This window comes from Heteronotia binoei, chromosome 4 (assembly GCF_032191835.1).
Source record: "Heteronotia binoei isolate CCM8104 ecotype False Entrance Well chromosome 4, APGP_CSIRO_Hbin_v1, whole genome shotgun sequence".
Taxonomy (NCBI): domain Eukaryota; kingdom Metazoa; phylum Chordata; class Lepidosauria; order Squamata; family Gekkonidae; genus Heteronotia; species Heteronotia binoei.
Window position 1 is genome coordinate 123,439,213 of NC_083226.1, and position 24,902 is coordinate 123,464,114.

Below are 24,902 nucleotides of genomic sequence, written 5' to 3' on the forward strand. Positions count from 1 at the left end.
TTTAAATGTGAATCATGCTCATTAAGATTATTTTGTTTTAGAGAACCAAGACATGGCATATTTTAATTCAGTACATCTTGCGTTTCTGTGCAAATATCTGCACTATATGAAGGCAGGCTCTGCCTTCTGGAAATAAATATTCCATAAGGATAACATAAGAAAATATTTACTTACTACTGTAGTAATAGAATCCTCTGGCTCATGTAAAATTATTGGAAGATTGCTGATAAAACCAATTTCTCCATTTGCAATCTCAGGGGTAATTCTTAAGGAGATGTTTTTGTTATCACCTAGTCTTGGACTTACAGATGGAACTAGAGGGATAATATTCAGCAGTTCAACTTTTTCAAGCTGCAGGTAGGAAAAAAACCCAAGGTCTTTATATTCTCAGCTATTCATACACATTCCACAATTTACACACATGTGCAGTACGCTCCTAGCTATTCCTTATTGATCATGCAGAGTTTCCATTGTAAAAGAGGCCTTCTTCCAGTTCTTTAGTTGTCCTTGGGACACCTTGAGGGAACAGGTATAAGAGACGGTATACTGGAATGTTTAAGTTAACATGGGGAGAAAGAAGACAACCACACATATTAGAATAACTACATGTGTAAGAATCTCTGTTCTGCATAAATTCAGAAGGGTAGCTGTGTTGGTCTGAACAAAGTTTGAGTCTAGTGGCACCTTTAAGACCAATTAAGTTTAATTCAAGGTATAAGTTTTTGTGTCCAAGCGCACTTCAGATACAGTGAAACAGAATTTCCTCAACCACTACAAATTGGGGGGGGGGGGTAGTTGCCAAGAAGGGCCAATTAGAGTTAAGACAGAGACAGAAACAAAATTAGAAATTACCAGTCCATACATTAGGTAGAAGGTGAAAAATTATCATACGGTATAATAAAGATGTTTAACAGATTCAAGGATCAAATAGGAATAGTGAGTTTAGTATATATGGAAACCATTTGTTTGGGTTCAATTTTGGGGCAAAAACAGTGAAGGAAATAAATATGTCAAAATTAGAGACTAATGCATCCTTGCATCATTCTAATGCATGTAGAATGCTGAGAGTAATTAATTGAGACCCTGCAATCCATCTTCTTTCAAGCATGGAGGCAACTTTACAGCATTTTCTTTTTTGAAGTGGGGCAACTAGCTATGCAGATTTATCTCTGTCACCAGATATAGCTGCAAACCCACCCACCCACCCCCAGTTTCAAACTGTTTGCACCACGGAATCCAATTCTAAGGGTCCCAGAAGAAGGTACTTCATCCTCCATTGATTCCAATGGAGGGGGGAAAGGTATTTAAAGGGAAGTGGTCCCTCTAAATGCCTTCTCCAAGCTGTGGCATCATTCTGCATCATGGCAAGGTAACTCCAAAGGCATTTAAAGGGACTGCAGTCATTTAAATGCCTGACAGTTCACTCCAAAGGCATTTAATTAGACTGCGGCTATCTGTCAACTCCCAACAAATCCCAAATATTTTTGGGGCAGCCATTTTCAGATCACTGAATCACCAGCTCTCTCAGTGATCAGCTGAGAAAATACCCTTTAAATACTGATAAGGTATTTCTTGGGAATTATTTCAGCTCAAGCGCACACCCCTTCTTGTTAACAATTGTTGTTTGGAGCACAAAGTTATATTTGATCTGCCCCAAATCCTTTGTAACACTGTTGTGAATGATCCATTCAGATGCAGACAGATGATGCGGCAGATGAGTTCAGCTGGTCCTTACAGGCTCAAGCTGCTCACTCACACATATGCAAATTGATGGGTTTGGGAGTACACAGAATGTGCCTCCAAAACCCACAAAAGGCTCAAGCAGATTTGTTTTCACTATCATGGTTATTACTGCTTCCTAAAGTTCCTAAAAGAAGGAAACCCTGAGGGGCAATGCAAAACTATCAAAAATTCATCACACATGGTAAACAAACAAGTATCTTAAATCATCAGGGATTTTCTCACTTAATGCTGTAAGAGTGTAAGTATTGTCTTGAACATAAGGCTGCCAGCCTCCAGGTGAGGCCTGGAGATCTCCTGCTTTTACAACTGATCTCCAGCTGGCAGAGATCAGCTCCCCTGGAGAAAATGGCTGCTTTGAAAGGTGGACTCTATGGCATTGTACCATGCCAAGGCCTCTCCTCTTCTAAAACCCCACCGTCTCCTGGTCCTACCCCCCAAAGTCTCCAGGTATTTTCCAACCCAGACCTGGCAACCCTAAACTTTTATGTCAAAATATTTTGGAATCTTTGAATTTGGATAAACATATGGAGCAGAGGTCCATCAGTGGCTATCAGCCACAAGGTACAGATGGAACTCTCTGTCTGGGACAAGTGATGCTCTGTATTCTTGGTGCTTGGAGAGGGGCAGCAGTGAGAGAGCTTCTAGTGTCCTGGCTCCATTGGTGGACCTCCTGATGGCACATGGTTTTTTGGCCACTATATAGGCTTGCCAATCCCCAGGTTCCAGTGGGGGTTTTCCTGCTTTCCCAGGCTCCTTCTCACTCCTGGTCGGCTGGCTGGCGGGGGGAAGCCCCGCCCCTACAGCCACCATGCGCCTTTTCACCTCTGGAGGCTTCAGACTCCACTTGGAAAGGCTTCCTCTTGCAATGGTGTGTCTGTGTCTTTAAGTTTGAATGGGGGAGGGGGAGCAGGCTGCTCCCAGTGGCTGTGAAAGCAGCCCAGACCCTCTGTTGGTTGCACAATCTTTTCAGAGGTCATTTGCATAGGAAAGGTAAACTTGAACCTTTGGTTGCTCTGTGTTACTTTGAAGAAGTTGGAAGTTCAGCAACTTGTGAGTAGAGATGCCAATCCCCCACTTCAGAGTCGTCAGAAACGGGGGAGGGGAGATATCTGCTGGGCACTTCATTATTCTCTATGGAGATAGATTCTCATAGGATATAATGGAGAATTGATCTGGGAGTATCTGGGGTTCTGGATGAGCTGTTTTTTGAGGTAGAGGCATAGCATAGCATCTGATGACTCTCCTCAAAATGCTCTCCAAGTTTCAAAAAGATTGGACCAGGGAGTCCAATTCTATGAGCCCCCCCAAAAGGCGCCCCTATCCTTCATTATTTCTAATGTAGGGAAGGCATTTAAAAGGTGTATGGTTCCTTTAAATGTGATGGCCAGAACTCCCGCTGGAGTTCAATTGCGCTTCTCATAACTTTGCTTATGACTCCACCCCCAATATCTCCTGGCTCCACCCCCAAAGTCCCCAGATATTTCTTGAACTGGACTTTGCAACCCTAGCACTATGTGACAGAGTGTTGGACTACATGGGCCAACATGGCTTCTCTTATGTTCTCTCTCTCTTCATTGCAAATGATAGTGTGCAATTCAGCTGGGTGTACCCTTGAAGAACATTAGTTTGTTCTCTGAGTGTTTTATTTAAAACAATTCCATTGTTAATGGTTACATCTTCACCAACCTAAAGCATTATCAACACTAACCACATCTCTACTTCACCACTTCAAACATCCTTCAAACTCCAGTTATGAGAAGGAAAAGGCTAAAAGAAGGGGAAATTATTTTTCATGATTCATCTCCAGTTTCTTTACCATGGTTAATGACTGAAAATGTTACAGCTACATTAAATCTTAGTGATAGTACTGATACCTCTGTACAAAATAATATTTTCACAAACAAAACAATTTGCCATAAAACAGCACATTACAGTAAGTCATTATTACTTCACACCATACAAATAAATTCACCTACCAGTACTAGGAAATGGGCACCATTTTGAAGAAATGCATCATTTCTTATTGGTACTTTTACAGTGTCTTCAGTTTTTCTTTCAGGTAAATGAAGGATGCTTCTTCCAGAAATGTTTAGGATACCTTCTTTAGTTCGCTCAGGATCCACAGGCCCAGCCGGAATATACATTACAGTGTAAGATAGCTTCACATCTCCCACTGTTCCCTTTTGCCTTGCAAAGCTAAGGGACAAATATCGTCCATCTGGGCTGCTTTCTATCCTCTGGTTCTCCAAAGGGTAGAACTTTATGACACCATAAACATCATCACTGTCCTGGATATAGAATAAAAGCTACAAGATCAACAAAACAACAACAAAAAAGAAGTATAAGTTACCACAGCAATCTGTACCATATGCTCCCGCTAATGCTTGTGGTTTCTCATTGCAAAGCATAGGGCCACAGAACTCCAATCCCCCATATGGTTTTTTTAGTTGTGGTAATCACTTGTTCATACTGATGGTGAGATGCTGCTAAAACCAATGGAAGAGACTTTGCAAGGTTCAGTGACAAAGAATCAACACATCTCTGCAACAGATCAGAACTGAAATGCTTACAGCAACTACATAAGAATGAGTGGGCAGTAATCATGCTTGAGGGTCATGTAAAATGAGCCTTAAGGGATCATTTTACCCTTCAAGTCATTCTACTCTCTGCTGCTTTATCATGGCATTTATAATATATATCCATATATCAGGAACAACTCCTTGGTGGAACAGGCAAAAACTGCCCATGAAACTGTATCCTACAGAGATCCTCCAAAAGTGTGGGGAACCACTAAATGAGATGAACGCCAACATATAACAAGAAATAAGGTTGCCAACTCTTACCTTGCTCCAGATGGGGGGATTATTTTAGCGCACATGGTGCAATGAAATCACTCGGAAGTGATGTTATTGCACCGGGCATGTTGCATGCATTACATTCTAGCCATCAGGTAAAAACTCTATGGCACCACAGAGTTTTTACCTAATTGCTAAAGTGTCATGCCCAGCACAATAACGCCACTTCCAGGTGATGTCATCACACAAGGCATGCTGCGGCATGCCAGAGCTCTTCAGAGGCAGGGCACCCACCGCTAGCCCATTATGGGGTGGCAGGTTGGAGGCTCCAGAATTGGGGGAACCGCTGTCTCCAGTGAGAACTTGGGAAGCCTAACAGGGAAAGCAATTGTTTATTTTAACATAAAATTTTCAGTAACACTGGCCGGAAACATACTTTGGTCTCCATGTTTGGGGGGCAGGGAGAAGAAACCTATTTTAATTAAGAGTTGAGCTGTAACCAAATATAGATATCAGGAACATTTAAAATGGGAAAATGTCTGCCTACTTGTTTTCAATGCCCCCTCTGGCCGTCTCTCTCAATTACCGGTAGTTTTGTTTTTCACAGACACAGTTAGATAGCAGAATTAACTGGCACCCAAGTACAGATACCATTCCATTCACTGATCCCTGGCTATGATCACCCATGAGACTGGTCCAAGTTTTTGTAGGAATTTGCAAGTTCTCTGCCTGAAGCCATGAAAGAATTAACTGTTTGTTTATACATCCTGATGTCCTAGCTAGTATTTGGTGTAGAGACTGTAGCCTAGATAATATCAATGGATTTACTTTTTAATTTGAATCTTCCCAAGCCCTTTGCAGGCACTCTAAGGGGAAGAATGAATCTGTGGGGGGGGGGGGGAGCATGCATGACAAGATTTCAGTTGCAAGTTTCATTCATAACCTAGGTACATTGATTAGAACATATTATAGAGTTTGGTTCCAGCAGAAGACTTCATTGAAGGAGTTTGTAGAGCAGATCTGCCCATGTTTAACACAAGTTGCAAGCAGAATAAGTGATTTTATTTGATTCCCTCTCACTGTTGCAGCACTTCAGCCTGTGGCACACTTTGCTTGTGAGGTTCTTTCAGAGAGGAGTTTCAGGACAAACAGCAGGCTGCTTGGGGAAAGTGGAGAAAGATTCACTCCACCAACTCTTTCTCTGAGCTCCTCTGCTGGATTCAACTCTATGCACACATACTTGTGTGCACAAATACAAAACACTTGGCTGTAATGTTACTTCCACATATATTGTACAAGACGCATCTGGACTAAGAGCTCTTGGAAATGAAATTTAATGCTCTAACTATTGCATCAAAATGAAAAGATAACCAGTATTGGTTAGAGTAGTAGGCTAGGATCTTGGAGACCCAGGTTTGAATTCTGACTTTGCCATGGAAGTTTACCGGGTGACCTTGGGCAAGTTACACAATCTTCAGTCTAACCTACTTCAAAGGAGGAGAGGAGAAGGATGTAAGCCACCTTGGGTCCCCAGTGAAAAGGCAAGGAATAAATGAAGTAAATAAACACGTAAGTGGGACTTTACTTTTATTCTAGCATAATCATTTTATTTATTTAGAATTTCTTGCCTAAATTTCCTCAGAAGAAAGTAAACAAAGACTTACCTCAGCTGGTTCACTCACTTCTGCTCCCCCTTGAATTGTGTGAGCCAGAATTCTAAGCAAATAGGGTTCTGCTTCTTCAGGAATATCATCATTAATTATACTCAGAGAAAGGGTTGCTAACATCTGCCCTTGTTCAAAATGTAACATTCCTGAGTCTGGAGTTATATCTGTAGTCACAGGTGAAGGATCACTGTTGTTGCGTGTTATAATCCAGGTTACTGAAATATTTCCATGTGTTCCACCATTCCTTACAATACTGATACCTTCATACCTATAAGTTGAAAACAACATTTCACATTTCTGTTTTAGACACTGGTTTCTTGCCAAGATGGGGAATTCTTTCCTGTTCTGTATAATTGTGTTTGTAATTTTCTTGGCTGGCATTTTGCCCCCTTCATGGTTTCATGCCAGTTTAAAATATGTTGACTTGTTTAGGACACAACACAAAATATGCAACTTTCTTGCTATTAGAAGAAAAAAAGTACAGATATTCATGATATCCCTGTCTGTGTTAGATAGCCTGTGTGCATAAACATGCACACACAGTGAGAGTATTTGCACACATCTGGTAGAGAGGATATGTACTCCTTGATGTTCCAGTAGTCAGGTCACTGATCCCACTGGCAGAACTAATTAAAAGAAATCACAAGTGGAAAGCTCTTACTATACACTAATTTCACTGACTACTGATTTATATTTAGAGCAAGGTACTCTTAGATGTTCTTCCAGCCACCTGGAAGACATTTATCCATAAGCAGTTTTGATACAAGTGAATGTTTAAACGCCAATCCATGTGGCAAGAGCAGATTGTGTGGTCTTTTCCAATGAACTGGACTGGCACATCTCTGGGAAGGGTGTTGATTTTGTGGGACTCTGATTAACAGCTGACCACATAAAAACAGGTTGCTTACCTGTAACTGATGATCTTCGAGTGGTCATCTGTGCAGTCACACACATGGGTCTTGCCGCAGGCAACGGATCCATACCTCGGAGCTCCAATAGCTCGCCTATAGCGTCTTTTGGCGCGCTTTCCTCCCGCCCTGGGGAGCAGGCAGCGACTGCGCATGCCTGGAGCGGGGGGAGAGCGCCCATTCCACTCAGTTTCTTCCAGCCGCCGTTGGCACTGACACTATACAAGGTTAAGCAACAATTACAAGAGGCCAGCAGCGGGGAAGGCTGGGTGGGCATGTGTGACTGCACAGATGACCACTCGAAGATCATCAGTTACAGGTAAGCAACCTGTTTATCTTCTTCGTGGTCTCTGTGCAGTCCCACACATGGGTGACTAGCCAGCTAAATGTCCTGGAGGAGGGTGCTGGTAAAAGAAGAAAGTTAGTCACGTAACCCAATCACATCATATGCAATCACATCATATTATGCAACGTAGAGATGGAAGCGGATGCACTCACCCCTGACATCAGTGGAAGATGGATCTGAGGACCGCTTGACCGAAGGAGGCGTCACGTCTCGCACGAACGTCTAAAGCATAATGGGAGACGAACGTGGAAGGTGAGGACCACGATGCAGCCGTACAAATGTCCTCTAGGGAGACGCCTTGCAGGAAAGCCGAAGACATCGAGACCGCTCTAGTAGAGTGAGCCTTAAGACCTTCGGGCAGAGGCTGTTTAGCCAGTTCGTAACACAACCTGATGGCACTAACTACCCATTTAGATAGTCTCTGGGTAGAGATTTTGTGTCCTCTGTGAGGCTTTCCGTAGGCCACAAATAGATTAGGGTCCTTACGGAAAGGTTGTGTACGATCAAGGTAGAAAGATAAAGCCCTTCTAACGTCCAGAGAGTGCAGGGCTCGTTGACCCTGGTCGGATGGGTTGGAGAAAAACGTTGGTAGAGAAGTTGAAGTCGATAAGTGGAACTGGGAGACAACCTTAGGAAGGAACGCAGGGTCCGGTCGCAGAACAACTTTGTCCTTGTGGAAAATGGTGTAGGGAGGATTGTGGCGGAAGGCGCATAAGTCACTTGCCCGTTTGCCTGAGGTAAGGGCTACCAGCAATGCTGTCTTCCAGGAAAGAAGGTTAAGGTCTATGGTAGCCATAGGTTCAAAGGGAACTTTCATCAAGCAGGAAAGGACTAGTGACAAACTCCAGGTCGGGACGAAGGGCTTAACAGGTGGATTGAGGTGTAACATGCCCTTAAGAAAGGACTTAGACAAGGGATGGGAGAACACAGTTTTGCCATCAACAGGGTTATGGAACGCAGAAACCGCAGATAAGTGAACTTTCAAGGAGGAATCGCAGAGTCCTGATTTCTGTAGAGAAAGTAGATAATCAAGGATCAGGTTAAGGGGTGCTGATTCTGGCTGCAGATGATTAGATGTCGCGAATGAGCAGAAGCGCTTCCATTTGCGTTGGTACGAAAGTCTAGTGGAAGGCTTCCTTGCGTTGAGGATGATGTGGCTACCTCTGTGGAGAGGCAGGCGGATGTATTCTCCAGGCTGCCAAGGCCAGAACCCGAGGGTTGTGATGTAGAACCTGACCACTGGCCTGGGATAAAAGGTCGCCCACAGGAGGAAGACGGCGGTAAGTGTGGCGGGACATTTGAAGAAGCCTCGTGAACCACGGTTGCCGAGGCCACCATGGAGCAATGAGGATGCAGTCCGTGCCATCTCGTGCTATCTTTACCAACACCCGTGTCAGAAGGGGGGTTGGTGGGAAGAAGTAGTGAAGAGGACCTGTCCAGCTGTGTAGGAAGGCGTCGTTGCCCCTCCTGGAATAAAATCGAGGACATTTGGCATTGTCCCTGGAAGCAAAGACGTCCACCTTGGGTGTTCCGAAGCATCGGAAGATACGACGAAGGTAGGTCGGATTGATGGACCATTCGTGGTCGTCTATGCGAACCCTGCTGAGGGAGTCGGCCAGAATGTTCTCCACACCCGGGAGGTGAATGGCAGTCATGTAGATGTTGTGGTTGACACACCATTCCCAGAGTAGTACGGCTATACGGCACAGACGGAGGGATCTGGTGCCTCCCTGCTTGTTTATGTAGTAAACTGTTGCCATATTGTCCGTGGAGATCTGAACGTGCCGACCCCTTATCAGTGGGAGGAACGATTGAAGGGCCCTGTGCACAGCAATCAGTTCTAAGCAGTTTATGTGCATGGCCCTCTCGGAGGGAGTCCAAAGCCCCCTGACGGTCTTGTCCTCTAAGTGGGCTCCCCATCCCCACTTGGAGGCGTCTGTTGTCACGATGGCCGTCGGAGGAGTCGGTAGAAACGGCTTGCCTGCGAGGAGATTGTTGGGTACAGTCCACCACGTGAGAGATAGAAGTGCTCTCTGCGGAACAGTAAGCAAAACGCTCTGCGGTTGTGCCTGGGGGTGGTAGGCTCGTACAAACCAGAGCTATAGTTGTCGCATCCGTAGCCTGGCAAAGTAAAGGACAGATGTTGTGGCGGCCATGAGGCCCAGCAGGCGTTGGATTGTGAATGCAGACTGACGAGGCTGTTGTTGAACTGACTTGGCCAAGGCAATGATAGTTAGTGCCCGATCCTCGGGGAGGAAAACACGATGGAGAGAAGTGCGTAGAAGGGCCCCTATGAACTTTAGGTCCTGGGTAGGTGTGAGGTGTGATTTTGACGCATTCACGCGAAGGCCCAGGGATCTCAGAAGGGTGAGAGCTGTGTTGAGGTTGTGCTGCAGTTGTTGTTGAGTCGGAGCTATGAAAAGCCAGTCGTCGATGTATGGGAAGACTGGGATGTTCCGAATGCGAAGCGCAGCTGCCACCACTGCCATGCACTTGGTGAAAACGCGGGGTGCAGTGGAGAGGCCGAATGGTAGGGACACATATTGGAAGTGGTCCTGGCCCATGGCGAACCGCAGATACCTCCGATGTTGAGGTCGGATGGTCACATGGAAGTAAGCGTCCTGAAGATCTAGAGAAGCCATCCAGGAATTTCTGGGGATAAGGGGCAAGATGGACTGCAGGGAGATCATTCTGAACTTCCTGTATTCGATGTGCTTGTTGAGCTTCCTCAGATCTAGAATGGGACGCTTGCCTCCATCCCTCTTGGGGACCAGAAAGTATCTCGAATAGAAGCCTGTCCCTCGAAGTAGAGGAGGGACGGGTTCTATGGCGTTTTTCTGGAGCAAGTCCAGGATTTCCTGATGGAGGAGTGAAGACGGGGGGGTAGCAATGAAGTAGTGGTGACGAGGTGGAGAAATGAACTCGATTGCGTAACCTAGGCGCACGATGGTCAGCACCCAGGAGTCGGTTGTGATCGAGTTCCAAGTGGGAAGGAATGGGGAGAGACGTGTGCGGTAAGCAGGTGGGGTTTGAAGAGAGTCAAAGAGACTGTTTGGGAGGGAGGGAGGACTTCTTGAGTTGTTGTGACCGAGGTCTTTGTTGAAACTGAGGCTTCTGCTGCACACTCTTCCTCTTCCAGAAGTCGTTTCGCTTGGGTGACCGTTGGCGCTTCTGGAATGATGGTCTCCAGGGTTTTGTACGGTTGAACTGTTGGGAGAACGGTTGGGAAACTCCCAAGCGTTTAGCACGCTTGCGTCCATCATCCACTGAGGTGAGAACCTCGTCGGTAGAAGCATGGAAGAGGCCCAGACCATCAAAAGGGAGGTCTTCAATCTTCTGCTTAATGTCCGGCTGTAAGTTGGTGGACCGTAGCCAGGCGTGGTGACGCAGGGCAACAGATGACGCAAAGACCCTGGATGAGCAGGAAACAGCGTGGCGTATGGTGTTTATCTGTTGTTTCGACACTCTAGACAGTTCGGATACCAGACTAGAGGCCGTTCTCTGGGAAGGTTCGGGAAGGGAAGGGATGAGAGGCATAAATTGGTTAGCCAAGTTGAAGATGTAAGCCAAAAAGTAGGCTAGATAGTTATTTAGTTTGGAATTTGTGGAAGCGAGGTTGAACATTTTCCTGGCCAAAGTGTCCAACTTCCTGCCCTCTCGGTCTGGAGGTGTCGGATGTCTGGAGGGCTTAGCCTTAGTGGCTGAATGCACAATGATAGAATTAGGTGCTGGATGGGAAGCAAGGAATTTAGCCTCGGGGGTGTGAACGCTGTAGAGAGATTCAAAACGTTTAGAGGTGGGTGGGACTGAAGCAGGCTTGTCCCAGGTCTCACGGAGGCCTTCGAGATGCACAGGTAGCATTGGAAGTAGTGAACCCGGTGGGAAGTCTGCTTGCACCAAGTCATGCACAATGTCAGACACCTTTGGTGAGTCCGACGGAAGAGTAATCTTTAAGGCCTCGGCCATAGTGGTGATCAGATGGAGATAGGCCTTGGACGCGTCCGATGGGGAAAGGCGGGGCTGTGGCGCCGAGTCGGAGACTACCGAGTCCGGATGATCTTCAGAGTCTGATGATGCTGACGAGTCACCTTCGGAGTGGAAGTCCTCACCCGAAGGAGGATGTGGAGGCGGGATCGGGTCCGAAGTGCCAGTCTTAGGCTTTGCGATCTGATCACGCTGGTCCGTAGGAGCGGAGACCGGGGGAGCAATCGAAGCCGAGGCTGATGGAGTGCGCGGCCTAGCAACATCACGATGATGATAATGGTCCCGGACTCGAAGCGGCTCCGCATGGGAGTGGTATTCGTGCTCTCGAATCCGACGGTGGTCACGAAGTCGAGGAGAATCACGAGAATAATCAAGTTTTCGGGTCCGATCCTGATCACGGGGTCGTGGAGAATCTCGATCACGGGGTCGTGGAGAATCTCGAAGCCGATCGCGATCACGGGGTCGTGGAGAATCTCGAAGCCGATCGCGTCCACGGGGTCCAGGGGAGTCCTCGTACCGGATCCGAGGTGTGAGAACCTCACGGCCGAAGAATTGTGCTGAGTACGGGGAGTAACGCGATCCCTCTACAGATGGAGAGCGAGAGGAGTGGTGGTAAGACCGGCGTCTGGGCGAAGGAGACCGAGAGTAAAGGCGGTCGAACCTTCCAGGGGCATAGTAGTCTTGATAGTAACTCGAAGAGCCGGAATCGCGGCGCCTACGTGGAGATCTGGAGCGACCTCGGAATGTCGGCGACCGGGATCGGATTCGATGTGTAGGAGGATAAGCAGGCGAACGAGAACGAGCTAGATTAGCGAGAGCCTGAGTCGCAGAGTCCTTGTACAGGGGAGAAATCCCGATATCTCGGAAGGATCCGATCCGAAGAGGTGGTTTAAGGTATGCTTGAGTCGAGTCGGTAGTCGGATCGGGCTCTAGAAACTCCGAAGGAACCACGCTATGCACCGAAGGTGAACGGGATTGAATTGGTATCACCTCCACTGCTGTGGATGAGTGAGGCGTCAGTTGCGGCATGTCGGTGATGACGTCCGACGGGGCCGACAGTTCGGGCGGAAGTGACGGCTGTGCTGGAGGCGTGGGATCCATGAATGTCGAAGTCGAGGTAGGTGCCCGAGGCTTCTTGGGAACCAAATGTGACTCGTGGAGTTTCCTCGAAGCCGAATCAGCCGATTCGGAATGACGAGCTTTTTTGGGCGCCGAATCCGTGGATTCAAAATGGCGCGATTTCTTCGAAGTCTTATGGCCGGTATCGGCGTGCTTCGAGGGTTTCTTTTTGGACTTGTGCTTCTGTTTTGAGAGAACCACGTCCGTAGAGGCCGAATCTCCCGCTCGTTGTTGGGGAGGCGGCGAGTCCGACGTGGGCATAGCCCTCAGGGACAATTCAATCAGGAAACTCCGGAGCCTGGCTGCACAGTTCTTACGGGCCTGCTTGCCGAAGTTAGCACAGTGAGGACAGGAGTCAACTCGATGGGCTTCCCCCAGGCAGAATAGGCAGTGGCTGTGGCCATCCGAGGTGGGGATTTTGGTCCCACAGCGCGTGCACTTTTTAAAGGTAACTTTCCCTTCCATGCGCTCCGGACAGGGGAGGGAGGGGAGGGAGAAGAGGGGAAAGATAGCGCAGAGACGGGCCTTTTTTTTTTTTTTAATTTTCCGGGACGAAAAAGGAAATATAAGAAGGAGAGGAATACAATACCAAGATGAGAAGAAAGAGAAACGCAAAGGATGAGGTAACTGACGAGCTAAGTAGGAACGCAGCGAGGAGGGTGTTGTCCGGGCGGCGGTAGGGAAGAAACTGAGTGGAATGGGCGCTCTCCCCCCGCTCCAGGCATGCGCAGTCGCTGCCTGCTCTCCAGGGCGGGAGGAAAGCGCGCCAAAAGACGCTATAGGCGAGCTATTGGAGCTCCGAGGTATGGATCCGTTGCCTGCGGCAAGACCCATGTGTGGGACTGCACAGAGACCACGAAGAAGATTTAGGTTATTTAAAGACTTCCAGAGTCATGAAGGAGCTGCTCATGGATAAATGGCTCACACACTAGGAAGAACACTTAAAAGGCACCTATATGAAGCAGAACTAGTCATATTAGCTCAAAACCGTGGTGTTGATTTAACTATGATCTCAACTCCTGAACAATTCATGAAAAGCAATGCAAATCATTTCTCATTCACAAGGATCATGCCGAATCTTCCCTCAGTTGCAGCGGTAGACGCGTTGTTGTTTGCGATCTTGAAGTTTGGGGCTGAAGTGAGGATTCTAGGAGTAGACTTTTAAGCCTTGCAGCCTGATTCCTTCTTGTTTGCATGGTGAATTTTGAACAATGTCTTGAATGAATGAATTTTGAAAAGTGCCAACTCCTTATGAGTCTCCCCAAGGCAGAGTAGGCAAAGCTTGTCCCCGTCTGTGGACGAGAGTCTGACATTACAGGACTTACACTTCTTAAAGTAAACTGCCCCTTCCATAAGCCGCGGAAATCCAGAGAGGGAAGGGGAGGTTAAGTGGAAGGAGGAGGAGGGAGGCTGAAGACAATAGAGATAAAAATAGAAAACCTTTTAAAAATTATTATTCAAGACAGTGAGAAAGAAGAAAGAGGAAACAGAAGTAAAAGGAAGAGTTTTTCAAAACAGTCGGACAAGGAGTGATGACAAAGAGATGTGGTTGGCGTGGCAGTCAGAAAGGAACAGGGCAGTTGGCACTTTCTCCTCAGTTCCAGGAATGTGCAGAGCAAGCCTGCTCCTGGGGAGAAGGGGAGAGTGCACCAAAAAGACACATTTGAGAAAGCTCTCAATTCTGAGATTGGGCTCAGTGCAGGCATAGAGCCAAGGACTGCACCGAGACTACAAAGAAGATCTTCTGTTACAATCTATAGTATACAATCTTAACTATGGATAGAAGAAACATATTCCAGCATACCAGCCCAAATCCAGAGAAAACAACTGCAAATAAATTACACTGAAATCAGTGGAATAGAATGGTTAGATAACAATTCCTGTTAATTTAATTGTGGCTTCAAGTGAAATAAGTTTCTCTGGATTGAGGCCACTGTATATAATTTGCACTTGTAATTACAGAAGTAATTAAACAAAAGTCTCTATGTCACTATAGGCTAGTTTCAATAATCCTTTATGAATGAAACGTCTCAGAATTCTTCTCATAGGGCTTCCATGAGGCTCTATAAGAACTGTAACCCCAGTTGATATTTACATAATCCTGATCCTGACTCAGTGTCTCAAGAGTGTATTATAACAAAAAACACTTCAAGGTTAAATTCCAAATAACATCACACACAGAAAAGTGCCTTCAAAGAAATATGAAACCCCATCCCCCCAACATGTCAAGGATTTGTTGTCTTAAATTAGATTTGTGAGACGTGATAATTTACTTATTCATAGAAGGAAGAGATGCAGTACCTTAACATTTGATCTTCATCAATAATAACTGTTCGTGTAAACAAAATACTGTTGATGGATAGTACTCCGTAAGGTTTATCATTGGGTTTAATGGTTACTTGAACAACAGAAGGATTTGTTAAAACAGCATCTCCCTGCAAAGTGTCCTTAAGTAGCACAATATGAAATGTCTCAGCTATTTCTGGTATGGCATCATCAAGGATTTTGAATTTTATAGAAGTTTCATGTACTAGAGGAGGAAAAACAACAGTTGTATTTGGCTGTAGATCTAGAAAGTCTAAATTAATCTGTGCATGTGCTGTTGAATTTCCAGTTACAATGATGTAGCGGATGGAGACCTCATATTCATCAGGCCCAATTATGTTTCCACCATCTTCTTTACCCCGAACAATTGGAATAGTTATTATACCATCTTCTTCATGTATCATATAAACACCTTGGGTAAATCGCACAGGGCTATCATTTTTCTTAACATTAATTTCGACAGATTTTTTTGATGCGTTGATTTCTGCTCCTCCTTCTACACTTTTCAGATGAATAATAAATCTCTCATCATTTTCTGGTATCTAGAAAAGTAATAAGAACAACTCATATCAAAAGTATACAGTGGCAAATTAGCAACAAAAAAAACAGGGCTTCTCAAATGACTTTCCACAAAATTTTTCCAAAAGAAAAAAATGAGAAATTTGGGAAGCACTGTGAGGCAAAACCCTCCAATTAAAGTTCTCTCTTCTGGAAAGTGTAAAATGCTTTTTAAGACTCAAAATATGCAGTATGAACATTTTTATGCAGAACAATCTACAGCTTTTAATGATACTAATTCCTATGCATAATGGAGACATGTAGAATTTTCAATTAGTATATTGTTTAAATGTGAATAATTCTGGAGCAATTATGTCATAATTTGTTTATGGTAATACAATACTAAAGAGTCCAGTTTCTAGGTTATAAAGCTTGGCTTGATATCCAAACACGAACTTGTATAATCTAACTCCTAAAGCATCTTAAATATTTGAACATCAACCAAAAAAAACTTATATTAACTTTTGGTTATGGCTCAGAGGTCATTTTTATGCATGATTTAATCGGAATTGTACTCTAATGCCTCCAAATATTCACTGGATCATAACAATCTTTAAGAATTCCCTAAAAACAAGACAGATCTTGCTTGTTAACCTTCCCTTGTGAAGGAATTCTACAGTGTGGGCAACACAATTAGGAAGACCTTGTTCACTGTCCAGTATAATAAAATATTATTTACATTTCTTGTTCAATGCCATAGCTATAGAATCTTAATAGAACTCAATTCTCACCCCAAAGCAAATTGCTTTGAAAAACTCATGCACCTGTTCCCTGACTCTGAAATTCAACAACACCATTCATTTCTAAAAGAAAACTTAGTAAACTCAGTACTTCAGAGACTGCCTGGTTGTAAATGGCCAGTTAGTGTGTAACATCTTTTCTAAGCAAATCTATTGTCTCAAGCTTCCAAGTAAGAGTCCAAGTTCCCTACTCCCTACCATTTCCCTCTCTTTCATATTCATTTATTGGCCACCCTCAAATGCTTTTCTAAAGATGGTATTCAAGAGTGGGTATTCAAGCTGTCTTTGAAGCCAAGGCCAGCATTCATTCCTTATTTAGTTTGTGGCATTTGTACTTTCAAAATAGGTTTTGACTTGTATTCCCCAACCAGTTTTAGCCCATACACGATCTCTCACAAATCTTCATTTTAGTACTATATATTTTATCTCTGTAGTCTGCTATACAAAGTTTATAATTTGCAGTAATAATTTATGTAATTATATGAATTCACATGGATGGTGATTTACTATTTAAAATAAATGGATCTTAGTTCATAGTGATATCTATTTTAAACATACAGACAATAAAGCTTCTGCAGTCCTTGAATTAAAACTGAGCTGTTCCACACAAATGCAAAAACTAAGCACTGGCATACTAATTGTACTGTACTGCTTGGCAGGCAATACTTTGATCTAATGACAGTAGCATGTCTTGATGTCTATGGGGTCTGCTCCCCAACAGTGGCTTCTAGGGATTACAACAAACAGCAAAGAAACAAAGGAGAATGGGGAAATTCTGGCTGATGACAAGGAGTAGGACCATGAATCAGGAGGTATGTATATGATACAGCTTTAAGCAAAGAGACCTGGCAAGCCGCCCATTGACTGCAAATGAAGCAGAGAAATAATGAGGTCCACACAGAATTACTGGTCTGAAGCGAGGTTTACTTTATGGCACCATAAGCAGAACCCAGTCGGGCATGGGCCCCCAAAATGACTGAGTTAAAATCATTCTACATACAGCCAGTTTTATTCACACCGAAAACAAGCAGGCAGGCACCCAGGCTTATCTGATTCAACATTCCCCACCCCCTTGCAACTCTTTCTAGTCTCCTTCCTTTATCAGCTCCAGCAAGAGGCTTCTCAATGAGGTCCCTTTGTCTTATCCTAATACACATCTGTGAACACACACCCACTGAAGGCTGACTGTGCTTCTAATGGCAGTTTTACAACAGACTCCTCTGTTTGACGACAAAGCATATTTTTACTCAATATGACAAATATTATTATTGGGGTATTAATTAATTATTCAGGAGCTCTCCTTCACAAATCAGTTCATACATTATTTCTCCCAACCTCTCTTGTACATTTAAGTGCTCACATGAGTAACTTATTAGTGTGATGTTAAAAAGGGGACTACAGAAGTTTACAAATCATACGGCAGTGGACAGTCAATCTGTTTATCTCTTTTAGAGTACAATGAAAACAGTCTAAGTTTCTTCCTATAACATTAAACTATTAATGTAAGTGTGCCACAAAAATGAACTCTTAAATACATAAGAGCATGGGAATGTAATGTATGTACAATTACACAATCTACTGTCCAAGAGCTCAGCCAGGCATTATTTTATTAATAGATGAAGAAGATAACATTTTCCCAGTTCCTACAGAGGTTGCATTATAAATATTAGGTTGTTTCCAATGATAAAAGATGGCATGATATTGATTCTAAAGATCTACCAGTCTAAGATAAACAGTAGCTAAGGATATAGTCAGGCATGCACAGAAATTGGGAAACCCCAGTTCAGTTCACAAACCTAACCAGGACATGTCACAAACCAGTTTGTGAACCCAAACAGTTTGAGAATTTTGGAATGTGGGACTGGCAACCCAGGGCTCTAAAGGCTCCAGAATCACAGATCATCTCCAGTTGATTCTCCTCTACCTGCCCACCAAGTCTAGTGAGGATTGGACTTGGGGGTCTGACTTATGATACCCCAAACAAGGAGCTCTCAAGAAAGTGTTTTTTGGGGAGATGTCAAGCACGGCTTCAGGAGTGTATAGACTAGACCACACTCTTTCTAACTGAAAATGTGATCACTGGGCAGGACCAGCCCTCCCACCCTGATTGGGGCTACCCATATGCTTGTGGGTGGCTGCTCTCCTCAGGCCCATGCTTCCTCCCTCCCTCTGTGGATTGTCAAAGTGATTACTGTGCAGGAATAATCCTCCCACTCCACCCGGGAACAACTCACACAGTTGCAGGTGGCTTGATCTCACCAGGCCCACCCTCCCAACATGGTCAAGGTGATAGCTGGCCAGGGCCAACCCTCCTGCCCTGCCTGGGGTCCAGGAACCACCCACACAGTTGCAGAAGGCTGAGTCTCCCTGGGCCCACACTCCCACTGCTGGCAACATGATAACTGAAGAAGCATAATCCTCTCACCCTGCCAGGGCCCAGGAGCCACCCACATATTTGCAGGTAGCTGTGTCTCCGTGGGCCGACTATCTGTACACACAGATGCCACCTCAAGGACAATGGGTCACTTTTGGGGCTTTGGAAAGTGAGAGCTGGTAGGCAAGGTCACCCCAGTAAGTCTTTGGACACACAGATACCACCCCAAAGACAAACAGTTGTAGAGGGGGAGGTGAAATGGAGAGCTGAGATTAAAGTGAAGCCACCCCAATAACTCTGGACACACAGATGACCCACCAAGGAGAAGCAGGTGGGTGGGGGAGGTTTGAAATGGAGATCTGAGACTAAAAGGATAAGGAAAGTCATCCCAGTAACTCTGGAACAAGTCCTCCAAGGCAGGCTGGGTACAAGGAAGCAAGCTGATAAACATGGATCACCCAGAAGGGAGAAGCAGTAAAGTCAGTGGACAGCAAAGACAAATGAAATCACCCCAAACAAAAAGCAATTCGGGGGGGGGGGGGGATAAAATGACAGAAACTAATTTGAAGAGCCCCTCAAAAAGCAATCTGAAAACAAAAACATTCCAAAAGAAATCTCTCCACTGCAACCCAAAGGTGGTGGTGAAATATCATGAAAAGAAAAGGGAGGGAGGGAAACTAGCAAGGAAGCAGACAGCACACAAGATAATTCCACCAAATAAAAATGCTATAATGTGAGTTTTTCCACATTATTGTGGAAAAAACCAAATCACAACAAAGAGGAACCCAGAGCAAAGCAAAACCTCTTGGCTAGCTAATCTATCCCCCCTCCAAGTCCAGCAGCAAAGGTCTTTTATGGTAAGCACACCCTCTCTACCCCAAACCCTAGTGGAAACAAAGAAAATATTTGCGTACTCTAATCTTATATAGATCATCCCCTCCCACTGCAACAAATGGGAAGGGAACTGTTATTGGCAGACAGCAGTGCATGTCAGCCTTTGAGGGTCCACATTTGTGTTTCTAAGGCTGGAAAAAGTCACCACCCCCACCATTAATAGCTCTGGATGAATTTAATTTTCTGAGCCGCTCCAAGCCTTGCCCAAAAGTTTGAAGATTTTTTTCAAAGAACACACAACTGCCGAATCAAAGCTCGGATTTTGGCTCATCAAGCAGTTTGTGCCCATCCCTAGTTATTGAATAATTTCTTAATATTTTTATGATTAGATCATATCTTCAAAAGTGAATGCAGTGTTCTCTCACCTGATCATCAAGAACAAACAAGTTATAAATCAGCCCAGATGTGCCAGGAGGAAAGGTAATATTCCCTCTTACTGGGCTCAAGTCTTCTTCAGGAGTATCTGGAGCACCTTCTACCTAAAAAGAAACAATTGCTTATGTTCAGTAAACTTAAAGAAGGCTTTCAATGCTCAACAACATCCAGAAAGCAAAAACCTTCCATTAATGCAATGTCAGTCAAAAGTATTAATATTCAAGATGAAAATGAGATGCTTATTGAAACCAGGATCAATTCAACTACCAATTATTTAAGTAATAATAGGATTTTGTCCTAACACAATCTGATGATCTTGTCACACTGTTGGTTTACAAAGGAGACAGTTTCATTTCAAAGGTATTTGTTAAAGAAGGTGGGAATCTGGAACTTTCAGAACAATCCCAATAAGAATGGGGATACATGCATAAAGCAGATGCCTATGCTCCTATGCTGTATTATTATACTACAGCTCCCTATACTGTAGTATTTCTGGTTTCCATTAATATAGTTTCTGATCTCTCCAGAATATGAAAAGCAGGAAACATCTATAAATCCAGCACAAATCCTACATTTGTAACTGTCAGGCACCAGCATGGGACTTAGACTGGGATTCTTCCAAGGCCAGACCCAGCACCTTACAACCTGTGCCCCAGGGACAGCTACTAAAACAGCCTATAACACAGCATCTCTCAGGATGTAGTTCCTTTCTTAGTCTAGGACCATCTGAATTGGTCCCAGCTCATGAGAAGACAGGTTCATGGAGGATAGATCCATCAATGGCTACTAGCCATGCTGAATAAAAGGAACCTTCATATTCAGAGGCAGAAAATGTCTGAATATCATTTCTGGGGGAAAGAATTGGGAGAAGGCCTTGGCCTTTATGGCGTTTGTTGGCTGCTGTGTGAAACTGCTGGGCTACTACATGGACCACTGTTCTGATACAACAGGACTCTTATGTTTTTCTGGAATAGGCCACAGTCCTGAGAATGACATGAGCCGCATGAGACCCAGCAAAATTTATTTAGTGTGTGTGATTTCAGAACTGCTGTGTAACCCCAGACACCGGTAATTAAATATATTTCCTCCTCAAATAGTATTTATTGAGAATTATGATTTAATATAATTCTGTATTTAGTGTCACTTATTTATTTGATTATTTATATCCTTTTTTATTATTCTAGCCCTTTATATGGTTACAACATCAAAAGCCCATTAATAAATCCTGTATCCATAATATTAATTGCACATAATATGGATTTAACATACTGTGAAAGTTTAAAGAAGCCCAGCAGCTTAGTGAAACAATAGTCTATAGTTTCATCCTAAATACTAACAGTGAAATTGTCATATCAGCTTCCCTTAGTAGGATGCTGCAAATTTTGGTGGCTGTCACTGAAAAGCTTTGTCACATACTGTCTGGCAGCCGAGGAAGATGAAGCAAAGCCTCTGAAGGTAAACTAAAATTCATATCGTAGGAGACATTCCTTAAAGCACTCCAGGCCCAGACCATTTATGAATTAATGGTCAAAAACAGCACTTTCAATTGAATCTAGAAACCAATTGAGAGTAAATGGAACAGTTGCAAAATGGAACAGTATGCTACAGAAGAATTATTCCTGATACCACCCTAGCAGGCATATTTTAAATCTGCTGTAGTTTCCAAATACTTTTGAAAGACAACGCCACACAGAATGCATTGTAATAAGCCAATCTGGAGATTACCCATATATATATATATATATATATATATATATATATATATATATATATATATATATATATATATATATATATATATATATATATATATAATCCCCACCAATGACAGCATCTGAACATCACGTGCAGCTTGAGATCAGACCATGAACATTTTCAGGAAGAATGAATGTCATTTTTAACTGTCAAAACACCTAATCCATAATCATTCGTAACCCTGACTAACACTATCTCTACCTTGACAGGTTAAGCTATATTCACAAGCTCTCTCTAAGCACTGGCACAGAGTTTTAGCCACTTCTCTAGATTCAGATGTAAATGGGAGACAGAGCTTATTACCATCTGTATATTGATGGCATCTCACTACATATCTCTGAACAAACTCACCCAACTGCTTCATATAGTGGTCAAATGGCAAGGGACCAATGTTCCCTCTAAACTGTGGAGTCTTGTGAGCAAAAATTCTACTTTGTGAGCTACTGGCATTAAAGTTGTGAGCTACTGCATAAATTAGTTTGCTCTAGGGCCATTTTTCCTATGCAGAGACAAAAATGTGTGAACTGGAGGCTAAAAAATTGTGAGCTAGCTCACACTAACGCAGCTTAGAGGGAACACTGCAAAGGACACAACATGGTGTCTTCTGGCACCTCATAATACACAGGTCAAAGGGTAGAATAGTAGTCCAATCACATAAACTTCTAGAACCTGTCCTCTAGGAAGGATCAGAACCATAACAAAACAATGCCACATAAACCCGTATTGGCAAGACAATCCAGAAGGATACCATGACTAATGCTATCAAAAGCTGCTGAGAAGCCCAAAAGAACCAACTCAGGTACTGTTCCCTGTCCACCACAGCACAAGTCTGACTAAAGCAATCAGAAAAGTGTCTGATCTGAAACCAGATAAAGCCAGACTGAAAAAGATCCATCTAGACATATGTTTGTGAGAGGAAGTAGTTGAACAGACTTACCTCATAAATCACAGTCACAGTTCCATAAGTTCCCTTCTCCCTAATCAGAGCAAGAGGTACAGATTCATTCCCATGCCTGGGTTCATTCATTGTGACTGAGGCAGGCTAAAAGGGGGAAAGAAATAAAAAGTAGTAACAGGAGCCAATGAGATATCCTGTGCAAAAACTCTTATTGTAGCAATAATAAACTCCCTAAGAATTAATCACATCTGTGAATGGGCCTGGTGATAGTATTCTATTTACCAGTAACAAATTTGTTTTGCTAATTAAAACACTGAAATACATAATATTATATATATATTTATACATATATATATACACATATATATATACATACATATATATATATATATATATATATACACATATATATATACATACATATATATATATACACATACATATATATATATATATATATATATATATATATATTGAATTTTCCCCTCTCTAACAATTATGACCACTATAAACAAGGTAAAAAAATTGTGCCACTAAACATTCATACAGCTTCTTAAACCTATCAAACCAGATGTTTTGCTCATCAAATCATGTCATGAACACTTACTGCAAAATTAAAAAGAAATTCATTTTAAGTGTGTTTGATAAGGAGGAAGTGAGAACAACAATAATAACTTGAAATTACTTGAAATCATTAGTATTCTAGTTATATTCCAGAAATTGTACGCTTTCTTTTAAAATCTAATAGTAATACCACATACAAACACACATATAACAATCAATTGTTATGAAATGCCCTGAGCAAAATACAATACAACACAATTACTTTTTAACTTAGTGTTTTACATTAATATACAAATACTGATTTTGCTTCCTGTGTGAACAGACAAAGTAGTTATTTAGCTAATTTAATTTTTAATAAAGCTAAAGACCCTGTAAGTTTCTCAACCCTAAAGCCTTTGGAAGCTACATCATATGATCTAGCATCAGTTGTTGGTATTTTCCTGGACACCAAGACCTGATTGGGAAGGGAGTGGGCTGGTTATATAAGGCGGGGAGTCAGCAGGTAGCCCTCCTGCTGCTTTTTATGGAGCCAGACATCTCGGTGTGGCAAAATCTAGTGCTCTCTGTAATACTGATACAGCTTTCTTTAAAAAAAAATACAAATCATTTTACTTATATTATGATAATGTTTATATTGTCTAGTAATCAGTACAAAACTGATCTTCGCCATCTTTTAAATCTTATATCCAAAGTCAGTGAAAAATTGATCAGCTGTTTCAACTAACTTGGGAACCTTTAAAAAGACCCTCCAATGAGCTGCCAAGTATCACACCCTCTGGTTGTCTTTGATTGAACTGCTTTGATGCTCCAATCCAAATGAGTCCAAGAAAATCTGTTGAGCCACAACAGGCTACTTTGTGGCAATAGGAAAACTTTTCATTTTACATCCCAAGGTCCACTTTTTTTCTAAATTGAAGAGCAGCAGCATGGGCTTTCCTAAGGCACCTTGCTGCTGTTGAGTAGACTCAAGGCCTATTACTGGAAAGGGACAGACTTTTTCTAATATTAGGCAGGATGTAAGGGGGAGCGGTTCTGGGATGAAACTGACATACCTAAAGTCATCCATGCTATTTACCTCTCAATTTAACTGGGGTCTTCCCTCTCATTCTTTCAAACACAATGCTATGGCTGCTTTGTTTTCCATTTACTGTTAAATTACTACTCAGAGGTGTCTCCCTGTTATTCCATTTCAAAGAATAAAGATACAGAAAACAAAAATCATACCATATTGAAAGAAATAATTCCAAAAGCATTGTCATTTGACAAAATTGTTACTGTTACAGCTCTGGGCGATCCAAGCTTTACTCCTGGAAATGGCTTCTGAAATAGACCAAGCACATGGTATGTAAAATTGGAAGGCTGTACTGTAAATGAAATGGTCTATACAAGCAGAAAAAATGCATTCATGTTTTCAGTATGGGCTTGTGTTCAGTAACATGGCTATTTTCAGCGTAAAGGAATCTCTCTTAATGACACATTCCAATGAAATGGTATTCTGAGTCAACTCACTGCTCCAAAGCACTCTTACTTTTTTCATGCTGATGCTGCACAAATTCTATAGACTTAGTCTGGTTAAACAACAAAGTGTTTGACTCAAATCTTGGAGATCATTAATCATAGCTTGACATTATTGATACCATAGCAATATGAAGCTAGATAAGAAGCATGCATTCTCCCCCACTCCTAACAAGAACTGAAGATCTTTTCACATTATATTCAGTACTGAAAATTCTGAGAAGAACTTTTGCATGTCCCATAATGATCATCTATATGATCACAATGAAGAAACAGACATCACTGTCAGTCTAAAAAAAAGATAACTGGTATACAACAATGGCAAGAATAAAAGGAAAACAG

At 43.0% G+C, this 24,902-nt stretch overlaps 1 protein-coding gene across 3 annotated transcripts in view; it reads right to left on the reverse strand.

The window, feature by feature from the left end:
- Positions 1–24,902, reverse strand: part of ADGRV1 (adhesion G protein-coupled receptor V1) — a 556,327-nt gene that overhangs the window by 516,043 nt on the left and 15,382 nt on the right. For all 3 annotated transcript variants that reach the window (XM_060235701.1, XM_060235702.1, XM_060235700.1), the window contains exons 4-10: positions 24,270–24,365; positions 22,521–22,625; positions 19,819–19,932; positions 14,864–15,429; positions 6,203–6,473; positions 3,720–4,049; positions 175–351 (exon numbers count right to left, since the gene is read on the reverse strand). In XM_060235701.1, coding sequence (XP_060091684.1) covers positions 175–351; positions 3,720–4,049; positions 6,203–6,473; positions 14,864–15,429; positions 19,819–19,932; positions 22,521–22,625; positions 24,270–24,365 — 1,659 coding nt within the window. The remainder of the gene's footprint in view (positions 1–174; positions 352–3,719; positions 4,050–6,202; positions 6,474–14,863; positions 15,430–19,818; positions 19,933–22,520; positions 22,626–24,269; positions 24,366–24,902) is intronic.